This window comes from Chrysochloris asiatica, unplaced genomic scaffold (assembly GCF_000296735.1).
Source record: "Chrysochloris asiatica unplaced genomic scaffold, ChrAsi1.0 scaffold00176, whole genome shotgun sequence".
In the NCBI taxonomy this organism is placed as follows: Eukaryota; Metazoa; Chordata; class Mammalia; order Afrosoricida; family Chrysochloridae; genus Chrysochloris; species Chrysochloris asiatica.
In genome coordinates this window covers 6,392,378-6,411,235 of record NW_006408694.1, presented here as the reverse complement: position 1 = coordinate 6,411,235, position 18,858 = coordinate 6,392,378, and the positions used below count along the sequence as shown (strand labels likewise).

Genomic DNA, 18,858 nt, shown 5'->3' with positions numbered 1-18,858 from the left:
ACCCAATGTAAGAAATATCATTTGATTTCTTGTCTGCTGCTTACCTGGGTGTTGACAGTGGCACCTAGTAAAATGAAGCCATTTCCAACCTCAATTCCTTTGCTTTTTACCATGTTGATTATCGGTTCACTGTGGAGGATTTTTATTTCATGTTAAGCTGTAATCCACATTTTAATCTTCAACATTTAGTGATTCAAGCTCTTTCCACTTTGGCAAGTAAAGCTGTATCATCTGCATGTCGGCAAGTTATCTTCCTCTAATCCTGATGTGGCAGTATTCTTCATATAGCCCAGCTTCTTGGATTATTTGTCCAGCTTATAGATTTAGTAAATATGATAAAAGAATACAACCCTGATACATACCTTTCCTAATTTTAAACCATATAGTATCCTTTTTTTGTTTGTTTGTTTGTTTGAATGACTGCTTCTTAATCTACCTATAAGTTCTACATGAACACATTAAGTGTTCTGGAATTTCCATAATTCACACGTTAACCAAAATTTGGTATGATCCACATTGTTGTTGTTGTTGTTGTTAAGTGCCTTCGAGTCGGTTCCGACCCATAGCGACCCTGTACAGGGTTTCCGAGGACATAGTCAAATTCAATTATGTAGAGAATAAAACAAAGGTAAATATATTTTCTGGTATTCTCAGTTTTCTGCAAAGATCTAGCTGGCAAGAGCAATCCTATCACTCATTTCACATCCTCTTCTGAAATCAACTTGAATTTCTGGAAGTTCCCTATTCATTTCTTTAGTAACATCAGCAAAATTTCACTTGCATGTAATATTAATGATATTGCTCAATAATTTTCATATTCCATTAGATCACTGTTCTTTGGAATGGGCATGAATATGGATCTCTTCCAGTATGTGGGCCATGCTGTCTTCCAAACTTCTTGACAGGGACGAATGAGTGCTTCCGTCTCTGCCTTTGCGGATGCAGACCAAAGGGCATTCCATCATTACTGAAGCCTTCCATCAATGCTTTCATGCAGATTGGTCCTTCAGTACCATTGACTGTCGATCATATGCTACCTCCTAAAATGTACCAAAGAATTATTTTTGGCACTATGACTCTGTGTATTCCTTCCATCTTCTTTTGATACACCCTACATCTGACAATTTTTTGCCCAAAGAATCCTTCAATATTTCATCTTAAGGCTTGACTTTTTTCTTCAGTTCCTTCAGTTTAAGAAATACTTCTTTACCTTGTCTTCTCTCAAGCTGCCCTTTGAAATTTTCTGTTCAAGTCTTTTACATCATTTCTTCGGTTCCCTTTAGATATTCTGTACTAAAGTGCAAGTTTCAGTCTCTTCTGACACCTTTTTCTTTCTTGCCTTTTTAATGACCTTTTTGTTCTTTTTAGGTATGATACTTTTGAAGTCATCATACAACTTGTCTGGTCTTCAGTCATTAGTGCTCAATACATCAAATCTATTCTTCAGATGCTCTCCATTCAAATGAGATATATTCAAGGTTGTACTTTGACTCTCGTGGACTTGTTTTGATTTTCTTAAGCTGAAACTGAACATGCATATGAGCAACTGATGATCTGTTCCACATTTGGCCACTGGCCTTGTTTTGGCTAATGGTACTGAGCTTCTCCATCATCTCTTCCCACAGATATAGTCCATTTGATACATGTGGTATTCCAATTAGCAAGGTTTATATAGCAGTATTTACGAAATGCTTAATAAAATATTAAGCCATATATTAAGTGTTTGAAAATCTATCTTAAAAGGAAAACAGTCTATGCACTGAGAGTACTGAACTAACAATTTTTTAAGGAATATTATTTCACCAGTATTTATATTTTTTTATCTTTAGCATAACTGGAAAACAATTTGCCAGAACACAGCTCAAGGTTGTGGTGAGATCACCCAAAATACAGTAACAAGTTGTATGCTAATGAACCCACAGGATATAAAAACAGTGCCCCATCATGTAGCGCCCCATCATTTCAGATCTTCTCTCTTTAACGTGCAAGCCCAAAAGTGTTTCAAACATTCCAGAATTAAATTACTGTGATTACTGAAGATTTTATTTAGTGGTTACTTGCACTTAAAAGGTCCACCTATTTTCTGAATGAATTTGTTTTTCATACATTTATAACATGCTAATAATTCCAAAATAAAAGGCAAAAAAAAAAATAGTGCTGATAAAATGCTTAAAAATTATCAAGTGAGTATAGCTAGTTTAAATGTTACAGGATTTAAATGTTCACTCATTTTTTTAATGCGGTTAAGCAGCACATATCAAACCACACAAGAGATTTCTTCAGATACAGTTGAAGAGCTGAAGAATGCTGGAAACTGAGCAACGGTTAGAGATCAAGGTATTCCATACAACACCTTCCAGGTGGGGAAACTAGAGGAGTAGCTGCTGGTCTACGCCACACAGGGACTGGCTAAGCTCTGTAAGAAGCCCAAATCTCCTCTAATCACATCACAGGGGTCAGCTTTATATCTGCTTTGGGTAAATAATTAAGTGAGCATTTTTGTTTTTCTACACAGACAGAAGAGTATTTCCTTTTTACAAGTTATAATATACGTTTCATTGACACAGGAGTCTGGACGGCACTGTAGGATAAGCTCTGGACTGCTAACCACAAAGTCAGCACTTCAAACCTATCAGCAGCTCTGCAGGACAAAAATGAGGCTGCCTACTAACATAAAAATTTGTTGTTGTTAGGCGCCATCGAGTTGGTACCGACTCATAGTCTCATAGAGACCGTATGCACAGCAGAACGAAACACTGCCCAATCCTGGGCCAATCTCACTATTGTTGCCACGCTTGAGCCCATTGATGCTGCCATTTTTGTCAATCCATCTTGTTGGATGTATCCCTCTTTCTCTCTGACCCTCCACCTTACCAAACATGGTATCATTCTCCAGCGACTATTCCCTCCTGACAACAAGTCCGAAGTATGAGAGACAAAACCTGGCCATCCTGGCCTCCAAGGAGCACTGTGGCTGCACTTCTTCCAAAACAGATCTATGGGTTCTTTTGGCAGCCCATGGCACTTTCAATATTCTCCTCCAACACCACAACTCAAAAGCATCAATTCTTCTATGGTCTTTCTTATTCAGTGTCCAGTTTTCACATGCATATGAGGTTATTGAAAATACCAAGGCTTGGGTCAGGCACACCTTAGTCCTCAAGATGACATCTTTGTTCTTCAACACTTTAAAAAGGTCTTGTGCTACAGATTTGCCTAATGCAATACATCCTTTGATTTCTTGTCTGCTGCTTCTGTGAATGTTCATAGTTGATCCAAGAAGAATGAAGTCCTTGACAACTTCAATTTTTTTCTCCATTGATAAGAATATTGTTTATTGGTCCAGTGGTGAGGATTTTTGTTTTCTTGACATTGAGATGTAATCCATACAGAAGGCTGTGCTCTTTGCTCTTCATCAGTACATGTTTTAAGTCCTCTCCACTTTCAGCAAGCAAGGTTGTATCATCTGCATATAGCAGGTTGTTAATGAGTCTTCCTCCAATCCTGACGCCACGTTTTTTTTCATAGAACCCAGCTTCTCGGATTATTTGCTCAGCATACAAGTTGAATAAGTATGGTGAAAGAATACAATAGTCACTGAAAACCTCATGAATAGCAGAGAAACATAAAAATTTACTACAGTCTCAGAAATCCTACACAGGGAGTCAGAATCAACTTTATGGCAGTGGGTCTGATTTTGGTTTACTGATAGAGCATTAAATAAAAATTAAAAAGGCAAACATAAAATTCAAATGACAATTATGGTATTAACACTTCAAACTGATGTGAAATTCCTTATCATTACTAATTATATCTGGTTCAGAGGCTGTGTGATGTACAAAGGACCGACGGTCTCCAGGAAAGTACAACTGAAAAACAACTGTTTAGAATGTTACTTTTTAAACAGTAAATTATTTTAGGAAAACAGAATCCTAAGCATCTTTTTCGCAAGCAAAATGTTGATATGTGATTAAATATCTTCTGCAAAGGCTAAGAGGAAAGTAAATTTCTAGTTGAATACTTGTTGCTGTTGTTGTTGAATGCCACTGAGTCGATTCTGACTTACAGCTACACTATACAAGGTTTCTAAGGAATGTCTAGTGGGTTGGAACCAGCAACCTTGCAGTCTAGTGCTTATCCTACTGTGTCATACCAGGAATCCAATAGACAACCAGGTGTTAGAAAAGTTCTACCTATAGCTCTAGAGGGACAAGCAGTAAGATGCTTTGTTCTAACCAAAAAATACTTTCTGATTATGCTCTCTTCAAATGGGCTCTATGTGCTGATGGAACCACTGGAATTATTCTGTATCTTGTCAATATCCTCATTTTGATATTTTATTACAGCTTCATAAGATGTTACCACTGTAAATGTCACATGGATTTATTTTTCTGTATTATTTCTTACCATTGCCCATAAATTTACAATGATTTCAAAAATAAAACATTTTAACTTTTAAAATTAAATAAACAAACTTCCTTTTAAAAAAAAAAGATGCTTTGTTCTTACGTTTCAACACTGCTGAGATTTCACATTTCCAGCTTATTTCCTCTTAACAAAATCTGCTTAAAGTGAAATAGCAAATAGGAATCTGTGCTCATCACTGGCCCTCCATTTGGGTTTTTTTCCTCTCCCAACATCATCTGCTCTCATCCCACCAGCCAATGGAGCATGGAACTCACCCTGGATGTCCACTCTCAGGGATCCTTTCCTGAACCAGGCTAGCTGGGACTCAAGTAGATGTGTGTAGAAGAGGAAAGGGGAACTATGTTATAATAATAAACAATTCATATACATTAATGTGAATATATGATGGGTGTTTTTCCTTCACTCAAATTTCAGTGTACTTCATAGATACCATTGTGCCTCCAACATGTGACATGGCACTTAACGTTTATTAAATGAAACAAGGATATTAAAGAAAAGTAAAGACTAATGTGTTTGCTTCCTATGCCACTAAGGAAAAGGACAGTGAAAGTTACCTGATCCTCTATAGGCATGACTAGAATGCCACCAACTTTTAGTAATATTTTCATGTAATTTTCATGGTCTTTCTGAACTCCAGCTCCACAATAGATTCGATCATATTGGTGACTGTCAGATGCTATCTGGAGGCAATTGCCAACCACAAATGCAGGTTCACAGAACTCAAATCTGCATAGAAAAACAAATGCAGTTTAATTAAACAAAAGATTATATCTAAAAAAAAAAATAATATGAGCCAGTTCTTTGATATAATAAAGTTACTATTATAAGAATAAAGTATCATTATAAAACTTGAAGATTAACATTGGTCAAATGTATTGTTTTATTAACACGTTTCGGAAACATTAACCCATTCTTGGCTACAATAAAGCCTCACATATATCTTAAAGAAAGAATAAATAAATAAATGCCCATTATAAAACCAATCTTGTGATTCCCCACAAATGATATAATAACGAGAATTGAATGGGTCAAATAAATTAAGACAAACATCACGTTCCACTGCTCTTTACAAAAAAAAGAAAAAAGGTGATGGGCCAGTGGAAATGCTGAGGGCTTGTACAATACTCATCCTGGTGTTATACTGTTGCCATAGGTTAACTTAGCAGAGCTTTGTCAAGAGAGGACACCGATGTCCTGACCTATATTCCCTGGTAACCATTAAGAATTAGAACATTTTCCTAGTTAATTTTGGCTGAGGAAAATACAGGATTGATATAGTAATCAGAATAGCACCTTTCCTTAGTGCTTCTTTGGCCTCTGGTCTCTCTTAACCAACAAAATAAGAGATGTGTTTTCAAAGAAAAGGTATTTTAGCCAGGCCACTCCTTTCTGGTTACAGTGTTGGTTCATGGTGAATCCTACTTAAAATTCTACATTAAAATTCTATTTAGATTTTTAATTTATAAAATTGTGATAAGCAAAACTGAAAGCAACTTCCAATATAAAACATAATTAAAACTCCAATGTAATAATAAAATATGTAATCCTAATTTGTATTATCCTTTCACTTTTAAATTGACTGAAGCTAATATGATCATGCAGCAAAATCAGGCTTATCATTTGAGGATGAAATACTTCACACGTTAAAAGTTTTAGCATGCAATGAAAAATAGCATTTGTTTGAATCACTATTCCATAGTAACTAATAGTAGACACATTATGCTTCCATTAAAGTTCCCTGAAACACACACATATTATAAACACTTAGTTTATCTGCATTATGCCCTGTCCTCAATTTCCCTTCATGTTGGCAGGAGTGTGGGAGGGGAGTGGATTTAGCAGTATATTCCCTATAACTTGTGTTGTCTCCATACCCTTGCACTAAGATGGGACATGGCCTGTTATTTACTTTACTCACCACCTCTATGCTGTTCACATTTTTCAGGTCTCTTCCAGGCATATGCTCCCTAACATACAAGGTACATCCAAGTTACATGAAGTGCTATGTGGGCTATTACATCTTCTTAACCAAGGTGTCCTTACAGTCTCATTAACCCACGACACACGCTAGGCTGTAGCCAGAGGAAGGCCCTGGCTTCTAATTCCTTAAAGGCATTATCACAAACTGTTCTGAAACCATCTCTTGTTGTATGCTCTGTTCTCCTGAATGATAAATGCCTGCTTCCCTTGAAAATACAGTTCAAATTTTAGCTTCCAAAAAAGTATTTTCCAACTCTATCATAGTGTCTCATTCTTCCTATTTACACAGCACACACAAAATTTACCCAGGTTAGAAACTATGCTTTCTCTTTTATGACACATCTCTGCTTGTCTAAAATATGGTCAAAATAAAATGTCTTGGATTTTAAGTATTAGATACTAGTGGTTTAATCATTTATATAAAATTCATAATTTGTTATTGTTGTTGGTAAGTGCCATCAAGTCAACTTTGACTCATAGTGACCCTGTATAGGGTTTCTGAGGAGCAGCTGATGAGCTTGAACTACTGACCTTGCAGTTCAACCACAGTTCAGTACATTAACCCACAACGCCAAACCAGGACTCCATCAAGTAAGTATCTCTTAAAAGCGAAATGTGAAGATTATTATTTTCAATAAAGTCTCTCTAAAACTCCTACACAAAAATTCCTTTTAAAGAATTGAACTTTATAATGATTTGTCATTCTTATAATCTTCAGTGTGAATGTGAGAATGAAATTAAATAACTAGTGAATTCTGAACTGTTACACCTTTTATCATGGATGTTAAATGCAGTCAAGTCGATTTGGATTCATGGTGACCCCATGTGCCACAGTGGAACTGCCCACAGGGTTTTCTAGGCTGTGGTCTTTACGGGAACAGATCGCCAGGTCTTTCTCCCTAGGAGTTGCCGGATGGCTCTAAACTACCAACTTTTAAATTAAAAACTGAGTGCTGAACTGCTATGTCTACAGAGTTCCTTTTTTCATTAAGTCTGTGAAATCAGCTCAAAGTATGCTTATAGCTTGAAAAGCTTCCTACTAGTTACAAATACAAGAGAGACTACAGAACTATAACCGAGGAAAATACCAATACAGAACAGCAACTTACAAATTTAAATAAACAAGTCTCATATTAGTGATACTTTACAAATTCTCATACCCAGCAAAAGAATTAGAATTTAGTGCCTAATTCTAAAATCAAATGTGTGACTCTGGGCAAGTTACCTTATGCCAGTAATTAGCACAATTCATTCAGTGAAAAAGTATTTACTGATTACCATCTGTGTAAAAGTACTAGGAACACAGTGGGGAGTGCGTAAGGAGCCTACAAAGAAAGCATCAAACAACCCCTTTAATTAAAGTGTAATGTATGCCTGTGACAAATGTCTAAAGGAAGGAGATATGATCCTGTTAAGGTTGAAAGTGATAGAAAACACACTTGGGAGGTCAGAGAAAGATTCCCCCAGGAAACACAAGCTGTGATATGAAAGGTGAGACCAGAACAGTCCAGAGCTCCACTAGACAATATGGTAGACACTAACCACATGGATTCTGAGACCTTGAAATGTGCTACTCCAAGCAGATGTACTATAAGTCTAAAATTCACATGGGACTAAATGATTTGGCAGCTACCAACAAAAACAAGAATTTAAAGTATCTCAATAATGTTTTTAAATTTTTATATAAAAATAAAAGGCTGTTTCAATAGCCACATCAATTGAGAATATTAGACTGTCCTACTTACACAGGTTAACAACATTTATACAGCTAAACAGGAGCTTTAAATAAAACTTCCTTAAAAGAAACACAATCTTTCCTTTGAAACTTCCTCCTAACTTTCTATCTCTGAATATTTCTCCTGAATTTTAACTGTATCTTATTCATCACCTATTATAATTCTCAAAATATAGCTAATAAGTGAACCCATGTAAGAAAACAAAATACTTTGCCTTACCTACCAATTCTAAAGAACCCAATTTTGACCCACAAGTGAACCAAATTTGACAAATTAAATATGCTAATTACAGAATCCCAGGGCTAGAAGAAAACCCTGCACAGAAATAGCTACAGTAAAGGCACATGCCTATAGCACTCTCTATATTAATATGATGGTTAGTGTATTATTAATTTGATACTATGATAATTTGGCTTCAAGTTACAGAATACATGATGTTTCTAACATGCCAAAAAACAAAAACAAAACACAAGCCCTTCACTTTAGTGAAGAAATCACATGTCTTATCCCTGAAAGACACTTTTTTTTGCCTTCCTTAAAGTTTTAAATTGGTTGGTTGTGGAGTCGGTTCTGACTCATAGCATCCTGTACAGGATTTCTAAGGCTCTAAATCTTTAATTAAAGTGTAATGTATGCCTGTGATAAATGTCTAAAGGAAGGAAATATGATTCTGTTAAGGTTGAAAGTGACAGGAAACATACTTGGGAGGTCAGAGAAAGATTATGAGAGCAGAAAGCCTTTATCTTTCTCGAGTAGAACTGCTGATAGTTTAGAACTGGTGTCCTTGAGGTTAGCAGCCTGACATGTAACCACTACGCTACTACAGCTCCTTAGCCATCCTTATTCAACAATTAAGTTGTTGTTGTTGTTAAATGCCATTGAGTCAGTTCCAACTCATAGTGACCCTGTATAGAGTTTCCGAGGAGGACTGTTAGGTAGTAGTTGAGAAAATATTTTCAATTCATTACAGTTCTGGTGGAGATAAGAACAAGTATATCTACTAATACCTATGGAGTATTCTGAAAACCTCACTGTACAGAAAATTAGATCTGCAAGTTCACAAATAATTTGTACTTGTGCAAATGGAATATACACTTATAATAAGCACATAAATCTTCACACTTACATGTCCAAATTAATTTTCTTTGTCAAAATATTCAAATTTGAAAGATTAATAGAATTTAGAAGACAATATTCCAAAAAGAGTAGATTATTTCTAGATATAAAAATAGTAACATTTTAAGGACATAAATAAAATTGGGGGAAAACTGTATAAGTTTTTCAATGTTGGCTCTCTAAAACATCTAGAATGTGATAGAAAATCCATATACCAGACACTTCACAAAAAATTCTAACAGTATCAATTTTGTTGTTGTTAAGTGCCATCTAGTCGGTTCTGACCCATAGTGACCCTGTATAGGGTTTCCGAGGAGTGGCTAGTGAGCTTGAACTGCCAACCTTGTGGCTCAAACCAACTTTTCAGTCCAGCGCATTAACCCACAGCACCACACCAGTTCTCCAGTACCAATTTAGCAGTAATAAAAACAATGTATGCCAGAGATAGTGTCATATATCTGGGAATTTTTTACACTTTAACTGTGGTTTGCCTTTACCAATCACACATGCATCGGTTACTCAAAACAAAATAAAACAAAAAAACCTCTCAAAATGCATGTTCTTAAAATATTTGTATATGAATTACGGATTATCTCTCCTAATTTATAGAGGTACACAACTGTATCTCTGATGATGTACTATGGTGCAGTGAATTATTGATCTCTTCTAGCTTTAGTCTTTGTAATTCCTACCAAATGAATCCTTTCCTAATGCATCTGAGTAACAGATGATAGTAAAAGTTACTAATGGGATGATGTGAATCATTGGTTACCAGAGTTAATTGTAATAGAAAAATCTTGTAACTTTAACATGGATATAAAATGAGTTCTCTCAAAAGCAGGGGAGGTGGGAATTTCACTACCACCAAAGAACCAGGAGTGGAACATGTTATTTGGATGCAGAAATCCCTGCACATTGAACCTCCTTGACCCAAGGACAGAAAGCTGTGACCCTGGAGGAGTGGCAAGGGAGGAGCTTCAGAACCAAGAGACAGAATGGTAGGCTTGCGAGCCCACAGAGCAAGTAGCGGTGTGACTCTAGGCAGGAGACTTGTTTGCTGATTAAGGTGCCTCCAGGCACTTAATTGGGGGAGTTAGGTTTGCTGACCCTGTAAAGAGCTAGAGTCAAGTACTTGCAGGCTAAAGCTTGGTATAGAATGGGGTGCCCTGTGGGCATTCATCAGGAGCCCTGAAAGAGCTTTGTAACATTGCCAGGGCAGTGAGAGGTCTGCCTGTGGACATGGCTGAGGAGAGGTTATCCTGACTAAAAGACCCGTGCCTTAAACATTTCTGATCCACTGTTGTAACTGGTTCACTTCCCGAATAAGTCCCATAACTGTAGTGTAGAGTCTGAGCTCTACGAGCCCAGCTGAGTAGTGAATGCTGTGAGATGGATGGTTTGAAGCTCTGTTTTTAATTTTTATTTTGTAGCTGCATAGTTAAAAATCTTATTCATATATTTTGTATATGATTATATCATAATCTTATAACATTTGATCTCTATATAAAAATTCATACCAATCGAAATATAGAATGACTAAAATTTCACTTAAAATATTTTAAAAGTTATGATTAAAACTTCTATGGTATATGTTTATGGATATGCTCATTTATGTGTATGAATAATTAAATGACTGACCCTACACAGATACGATGGCTACCATATTATCAAATAGAGTAAATTACAACTTCTCTTAATTCCTCTGAGGTAGAGTAATAAATAAAGAAAACATTTTTTCCCCTTAGGCAGTAGCTGCATTTACCTATGCTTCTACAGCCTCTATAGGCAAAGGACCTATCTTAAAACACAAAAGCAATTTTTGTGCAATCTGAAAGACTGTAGCAACAAACTAACCAGAAGTTCCCAGATTACTACAAAAAACAGTACAGTAGTTCCATGTTTACGTTTGCACATCAGATTAAAAATAGTGAAAGAGCAAATCTGAATTCTACCTTTTCACATCAACCACCCACTAAATTAAACCCAAGAATCATTCAACATTTTATATCTGTAAATAAAATGAAATGTAGCAATCATTCTTTTGGGGCTTTTTTGAAGAAAATTTCCAAACAAAGCTTCCCAGAGAGAAATGACTCATTTACTCCCAAGTTATCTATATACAGAAAAATCCTGAATTTTAAATGCAATAATCATAAAATCCACTTACTTTAGGTTTATAGTCATCAACTGATTTACGGCTGAAAATCTAAAGACTGATTTTTAGACTACCTCTTATACAGAGAGGGAAAATCTCTGAGACACTTATATTAAAATATACACTGGAAATCATTTATAGAAAAATATCACACACATACACACTCATACACACATACAAACATACACATATATAATGTTTTAGAACCATGAACACTTGCCCAATACAACACAGGATTCTAATCACTTACCTTAACAGTGAATTTCTTTAAAGGTGCATGCTGAAGTAGCTTCATCTTGAGATGGCCAGATGCCTTCGTTCACAGCAGGGACCTTGCCAACTTGCCCATATAATTCTTTTGATAAGCTGCTAGGAGATCAGGGTGACCTAGCCTTGCCCTGCAGCTTCCCTCTTAGACAGATAGTCTAGGTCTAGGAGCTGACCGAGAGTAGAAAAAACAACATTCCCCTTGAATACACTGTGGCAGAAGGGGCTGATAATTTGCACACCTAGTTTATCATGTGCACAGGACGATGTCATTGAAATTTTAGACAATTATTCCAGTGGAATAATTGCAAGGACATGGGAAAGGATCCCACATAGTTCTCATACCTCATCCAAAACAACCTACCAAATGAATCACAGAAACTTCTTTTTCTTGAAAACATTTTGTCAATATACACTGTGAGCTTTCAGAGATATGGACTTAAAATAAGACAAATCTTTACACTTCCTTTGTGAGGAAAATCAAGGAAAATGAGTTGGAGAACTCTTGATCTCCAAAAGCACTTATACCATTCAAACTCTTATAACCAATAGTTAAGCTGTTGAATTAAAACAGTAAAAAAGACTTTACCTTTTCAAAGGTTTTCTCTTCCAACTGCATTAAAATTCATCTCAAAATAATTCAAACACTATTCAAAGCAAAGTGTTAAGAGTAAATGCAATGATTTTTCATTGAATGGAGCTGTAGAAGAAATCCTTGTTGTTGCTGTTAAGTACCGTCGAGTCGGTTCCGACCCATAGCGACCCTATATAGGGTTTTCAAGAAGCAGCTGGTGAGCTTGAACCGCCAATCTTGCAGTTCAAATGGCTTTGCAGTCTGACGCATAAACCCACAGTGCCACACCAGGACTCCAAAAGCAAACCAAAAAACCTGAACATTTTCACAGAAATGTGAGCGTCCTATAAAAGTGATCTTTCATGCATTTCAACGATGATTTCTCCTAAAACTGTATCTTTTTCCCATAACTACTTCTGATGATTTCTGTTCCAATATTTGAAAATGTATGAGTAAAAATGTGTCTACAACCTGTGAAATTATAAAACTTTTATACCAAGATTATGGTATCATAAGGCTCAAATATTTTGCAATAATGTTGAATACATAATGAATAATATAGAATAAAACTATATATGCAAAATAAGGCTGCCATAGTTCTCTTAAAGATGCAGCAAGATGCATAAAGGTGACATTAACTTTGTCCAATGGCAAAGAACCACATGTGGAAAATGAAACAATGTATTTTTTTTTAAATCAGGAAACTAGACATTGCCAGAAATCAATAATCCTATAAAATATAAACAAAAACCAAAAACTATTTCAACTCTGAATTTAAAACTTAAGCCCAACTCAATTAAGAGTAATTCACTGCCTCTCCTACCCATCCCAACCCCCAACAGTAATTCAAATCCGATAAATCTCATTCCAAAACAGGGTAGGACTGTTACAAATGCTATACTGCCCTTAACCACTTGGACAACACTCTGTATTTTAATAGCAGTAAACATATTATAACAACAAAATGGCTGCTTGCACTTTCATTTTCATACCTGGAGCTAAATTGTGAGGCTGAACTTTATTGGCAGCAGCTTACTTATATGGGAAAATAAATGAAAGGATATCTAAAAAAGAAAAAAGCATTGATAGAATAAATCCAATGATTACATAATCATAGTTAAATTGTTGTTGCTAAGTGTCGTCCAGTCAGTTCCAACTCATAATGACCTTCTATAGAGCTTCCTAGGAATGGCTGGTGAGCTTGAACCGCCAACTTGTGGTTCAAAGTGACCTTGCAGTCCAGCGCATTAACCCACAGCGCCACACCAGGACTCCAAATTAGGCCTATGTGAAAAAAATTGGCTAAGGTTATGATCACTCTCTCTCTAACCTTTAGTATTCACATTGGAAAGGTGGACACTGGTATCACCTGACTGTGGATAAAGCATATAAAATGGTGCACTGTATTTACTGAATAGACAATACATATTCGATGCTATTTTTTATTCTCTCATTACTGTTTTCCTCATTTATATCATGACCTATCTATATGACAGACTATATGAAGCAGTAGTCCTCCATTCATGTAAGAAGAAAATCCCCATTAAATCAGACTACATAGAGCACTCAATAGTGTATTGATACTAGAGTATTTCCAAAAATCACAGGTAGACCTAGGACTGCCTTTCTAGGATAAGAAACACTACAACGCATGCATTCTAGTGTGCCAAGTCAACTACAAGTCTATTGTTAAGTGTCAGCTGAGTCGGTTCTAACTCATAGCAAACCCTTATATGGTTTCCAAGGAGCTGGTGGTGGGTTTGAACTGTCTACCTTGCAGTTAGCAGTCCAGTGCTTATCCTACAGAACCACATAGGATTTCACATCATATATATATATTAAACAAATACACAAATATAGCTATAAATGAATGCTATATAATTACTGGGTATTTACAAGATTGTTGTTGTTAAGTTGCTAAGGACTGTTGAGTCAATTCTGACTCACAGCAACCCTATAATGGATTTATGAGGTTGAAAACGTTTGTGAGAACAGAAAGTCTCATCTTTCTCATACAGAGCACCTGGTGGGCTCAAACCGCTGACTTTGTGGTCTGCAGTCCAGTGCTTACTGTACAGAGCCCCATACTCCCCATTTACAGAGTAAAGGTTTACAGTACAGACTCATTTAAGTGACACACTCTTCCTAATGAAGATGGAAATTATTTTGCTTACTGCACATATTCATATAATGAGTATTTTTGAATTTCCTGTCTAGATCAGAGTGGACTAAAGTAATCGTGTAAATGCCAAAGCAAGAGTCAGTAAACAATGACCAGTGGGCCAAGTCTAGCTCACTACCTGTTTTGTTGTTCTGCCTTCAAGTTTTTATCATGAATTGAGTGATAGTTTACATGGGAGAACATCAATTTTACATTCATCGTTTCATTTAATAATTACAATCCCCTCCGTGCATCATCATTCAACAGTATATGTTTCTGCTTTTGAAATAATGTCTACTGCTTTTGAAATAAAGTCTACCTGCTTTTGAAAATAAAGTCTACTGGAACACACCATGCCCATTCAGTCATTTCAGAGTTGCTGTTAAGAGTAGCGTCTCCAAATTATTCCTCTTGCTGGTACAGGACTACGACACAGAAAGTAGTTTAAAAACAACAATACAAGGGGGCTTCAAAAAGTTTATGGAAAAATGGAATGAAAATAGAATGGATTTTTCCACAAACTTTTTGAAGCCACTGTGTACATTATCTTAAGGATGCTTCCTTTCTAAAGAAGATATATTACTTTCAAGACAGCATCCATGTTATAGACACATGCAAAACCAAACACAGACTTTGTAAAATAGGTTATCTTACATTACATACTCTGTGTTGATTATTACTTTTCCTAGCTATTGTTTCTTATTTGGGAGTTCACTTATGATCTTCATGAGACATATATAAGAACAATTTAAAGATGCAGTTCAAATCAGAAATAACATAATATTTTTGAAAAGTGCATGATAAAACAAAGATCCAAAACAAGAGGGTAAATATGATTTGAGGAGTGTCTATTAGATTTCAGCTACCTATTCTCTCCTAGTGTGGCACTGTAGGATAAGCAATGGACTGCTACCTACACGGTTGGCAGTTAAAACTTATCAGCCACTCTCAGAAACCCTATTAGTTGGAACTGACTCAGTGGCACACAACAACATTCTCTCCATGGCATACAAAATCAAGAATAATCAGGTGTTAAGGAAACGCAAAGAACAAATAATTTTCCTGCGTTATAACATTGCATTGATTAAAATTTATATTTTAATGGGTCATATAATTAAATCTGGTAGCATAGTGGTTACGAATCGGGTTGCGAACCTTAAGGCCAACAGTTAGAAACTACCAGCAGCTCCGTGGGAGAAAGATGAGACTTTCTGCTCCCGTAAGGATTTACAGCCTCGGAAACCCTGTACAGGGTCGCTATGGGTCGAAACCGACTCGACGGCACTTAACAACAACAACATAATTAAATCTAATAAAAATCACTTAGAGGATTTCAAATTCACTTTGTGTGCCATGTACCAGTTCTTCTCTCAATTCACTTAAAAAAATCTGAACATACGCAGAAATACAATCCATAAGCATCAATGATATAATGAAAACACCAATTGGCTAGGAAGAAACACACTGTATTTTTATATTTGTCACAAAGCCAAATGATATAAAAAGATGAAAAATGAACCGTTGCATGAGTGACCTTGCATCAGTTTTGAGTATTAAACTTCCAATCACTCACAACTCTTTGCAAAAAAAAGAAAAATATAAAAACCTCCCTGGTACCGACTACTTTTGTGTAAAACATATTAACAAAAATATATGGGAACACTTCTTGAAAACTAGAACAGGTAATAAAACTGCCATCTCTAATCTTTTCAGACTAATTTGTTAATGTAAGAATCTGTTTCAAAAGTTAAGTTATAAATTTTAGAAACAAGTAAATTATAATGTCTAATTAAAAACTACTAAAATTGTATTTAGATCAGACAATTCCATGATTCATCATAAAGAGTAACAACAAAAGATCACTCCAAAATTGCATGCAAAGAAAATTTTATAATTTTACAGCTGCAGGACAGCAAATTTAGAAAAAAAAAAATTAATTAAGAAACTTAAAACACAGTCTTCAGATTTATTTGCTTCATGGATTGTTTAATATTTATAATACAGTGGCACAGAAATGCTTTAAATAATAACATACAGAGATACTCCAGTGATTTAAGATACTTTCTTGACTTTGTGCCACTTAAGTTAATGACTCAAACTGCATACACTAGGGTTTCAAGAATTATAACATGAAATGTGTTAATACCTAGTATACAATAGCTCTTAGAATAGATCCTAAACATTTGCTTTCATTATTTTAGCATTTTCTAAGGTTCAAAATAAAACAAATACTTAAAGCAACATGAATTCAATGTATTTAACACAGTTCTGTACTTTTAATAAACTATGTAAGAAATATCCATGTCTGTATCTTAAGCACTCACTAGACTACCAATCACAAGACAGCGAAATAATAGATAAAGTTGAATTCCAAATTTCTTACTAAATAATTTATGCTAAAAATGATTTTATCTATAACAAACATGTTATTCTTGGAAATAGATTATGAACCAACACGGTAAGCACTTGAGAAAAGGTTTCAAAATGTGAATTACATGCCATTTTTTCTATAGAAAAGATAATGAAAGGTATTCAGCAAATTGATGCAGAAAATGCAAGTGGCTTGCTCAAATTCATTGATTACAGAATAGAACACAAGTTATTTCCCCACTCACCTAGCTTGCCTGCGTGTGGTCTTTCATAAACGAATTACAACCCCTTGCCTATAGCATTGTGGGCTTTGAGGCCTTCTTTCTTCCCAATAGCACACTGGGATTCTGTTCTTCAACCACTCAAGTGTTAGTTTTACAAGAGGATAGAGAGATACAAACTGCTAATGGCAAAGAGAATGAAGGAAAAAGGCAAGGAAAGGGATATAGCCAGAGAGAACGGGCAAGAGGAGGAGAAAGGAAAAGACATTTCCAAAGGGACTTCTTAGCTTCTCTCTTGATGCTGTCCCCAAGCCCGATCTCTCTAGAGGAAATCCTCAGCTCTAGTCCTGACTGCAGCTCTGGTACTGTAGTGGTTGACTGCTAAGGTCAGCAGTTCGAAACTACCAGCTGTTCCATGGGAGAAATATGAGGCTTTCTGCTCCCTAAAGATTTGCAGCCTTGGGTTGCTACGAGTAGGAACTGACTCCATGGCACATAACCACCACCAGTCCTGAATGTCCGCAGGGTCTTATCTTTAGTGTCTATAGCCAGAGCCTGGAGAAGATGGAGGTCTCACTGCCAGCAAGCAAGTGAAATGGAGAATGTGAATAGCTTTGAACTATGTGAATAGCTTTGAACTATGTAAGTAACAATATTCTAAACCTGTGACTCCTAACCATTTCAAAGTATGACAGTTATAAAGAAAAGTGAGAACTGTAATCACATAAATTCCTGGTGTTCACAAACTTTTGGAAAGTATACCTGCTCACAGTATTTATCAATATCGAATTTTAGGAACATACGCACTAAATAGATTTTCTCAGCCAGCCCAAAACCCAAATTCTGTGTAGTGCTTTTTTCTAAGGGGAAGTAGACTCATTTTAAAGCAATGGCTTTATAAAAACAGTTCTCAGACAAGCCTATCACAAGATCTGTACCTCTATGTTCATTATCTTTGGATCACTAAATTAGTACCCCAAAGGTATAAAACCAGTATTAGAAAAGCATTCTAATAAAATTTTTACCAGGTAGATATATATATATATATATATTTATATAAAGAACCCTGAATGATATTTAATGAATGAGGTTTACTCTACTAATAAAGTGGTAGTAACATCATATTATAAAGGATATTTCATTTACCTATGATTTACTACAGATTTACATAGAACAGATGTTACAGCACAGAATACTTTTCCTAACATTTTTTCTTTCATTTTTATAGCACACTAATTTTTGCTGTGTTTAAATTAGCAATCCAGGATCAAAAGTAAAGGAATAGTATTGAGAAACAGGTGTTACACATATCATTTGATCAAGTGTTTTCAACCAGAACTACAGATGTAAATACTTACTTATCAAAGCTATCACTATTTTTGATGAAGCTCTCCAGCTTTTCCTTGGCATATTCCACCACATCTGAATGAAGCTCAATCCCATGATTTATTCCAAAAGGACCTGCAATCGTAGCAGCAGCATTTTTATAAAATATTAATAATATGCCCTTACAGAGCTCTTTTAATTTTGCTCATTTTGTCTACCACAGGACCATTTAAGGGCTTGAAATATGTGAATACCTAACTGAAATAGAATGGAAACCTATTTACAGTGCTTTTAAAAAAGCAAAGTTCCACTGTGTATCCTATCACAAAGTACTACTGCGCAGAAGGTTGTCACCTGCAGAGTTCTCTGGAGAGAGTAGCTTATCCAACAGGACTCTACTGCCAAGGGAATACAAATTATAGTTCTGTGTGAATTTTAAGTTAACAATATATTTGCACTAATCATCAACTAAATATCCAGTAATTCTAAAGTGCCTGAAATCTTGGACTTAAATATATTATGCA

General features: G+C 35.7%; 1 protein-coding gene across 2 annotated transcripts in view; it reads right to left on the bottom strand.

The window, feature by feature from the left end:
• The window catches only part of PCMTD1 (protein-L-isoaspartate (D-aspartate) O-methyltransferase domain containing 1), a 49,269-nt gene that overhangs the window by 12,323 nt on the left and 18,088 nt on the right, over positions 1-18,858 (bottom strand). For both annotated transcript variants that reach the window (XM_006871862.1, XM_006871863.1), the window contains exons 2-3: positions 18,367-18,469; positions 4,983-5,154 (exon numbers count right to left, since the gene is read on the bottom strand). In XM_006871862.1, coding sequence (XP_006871924.1) covers positions 4,983-5,154; positions 18,367-18,469 — 275 coding nt within the window. The remainder of the gene's footprint in view (positions 1-4,982; positions 5,155-18,366; positions 18,470-18,858) is intronic.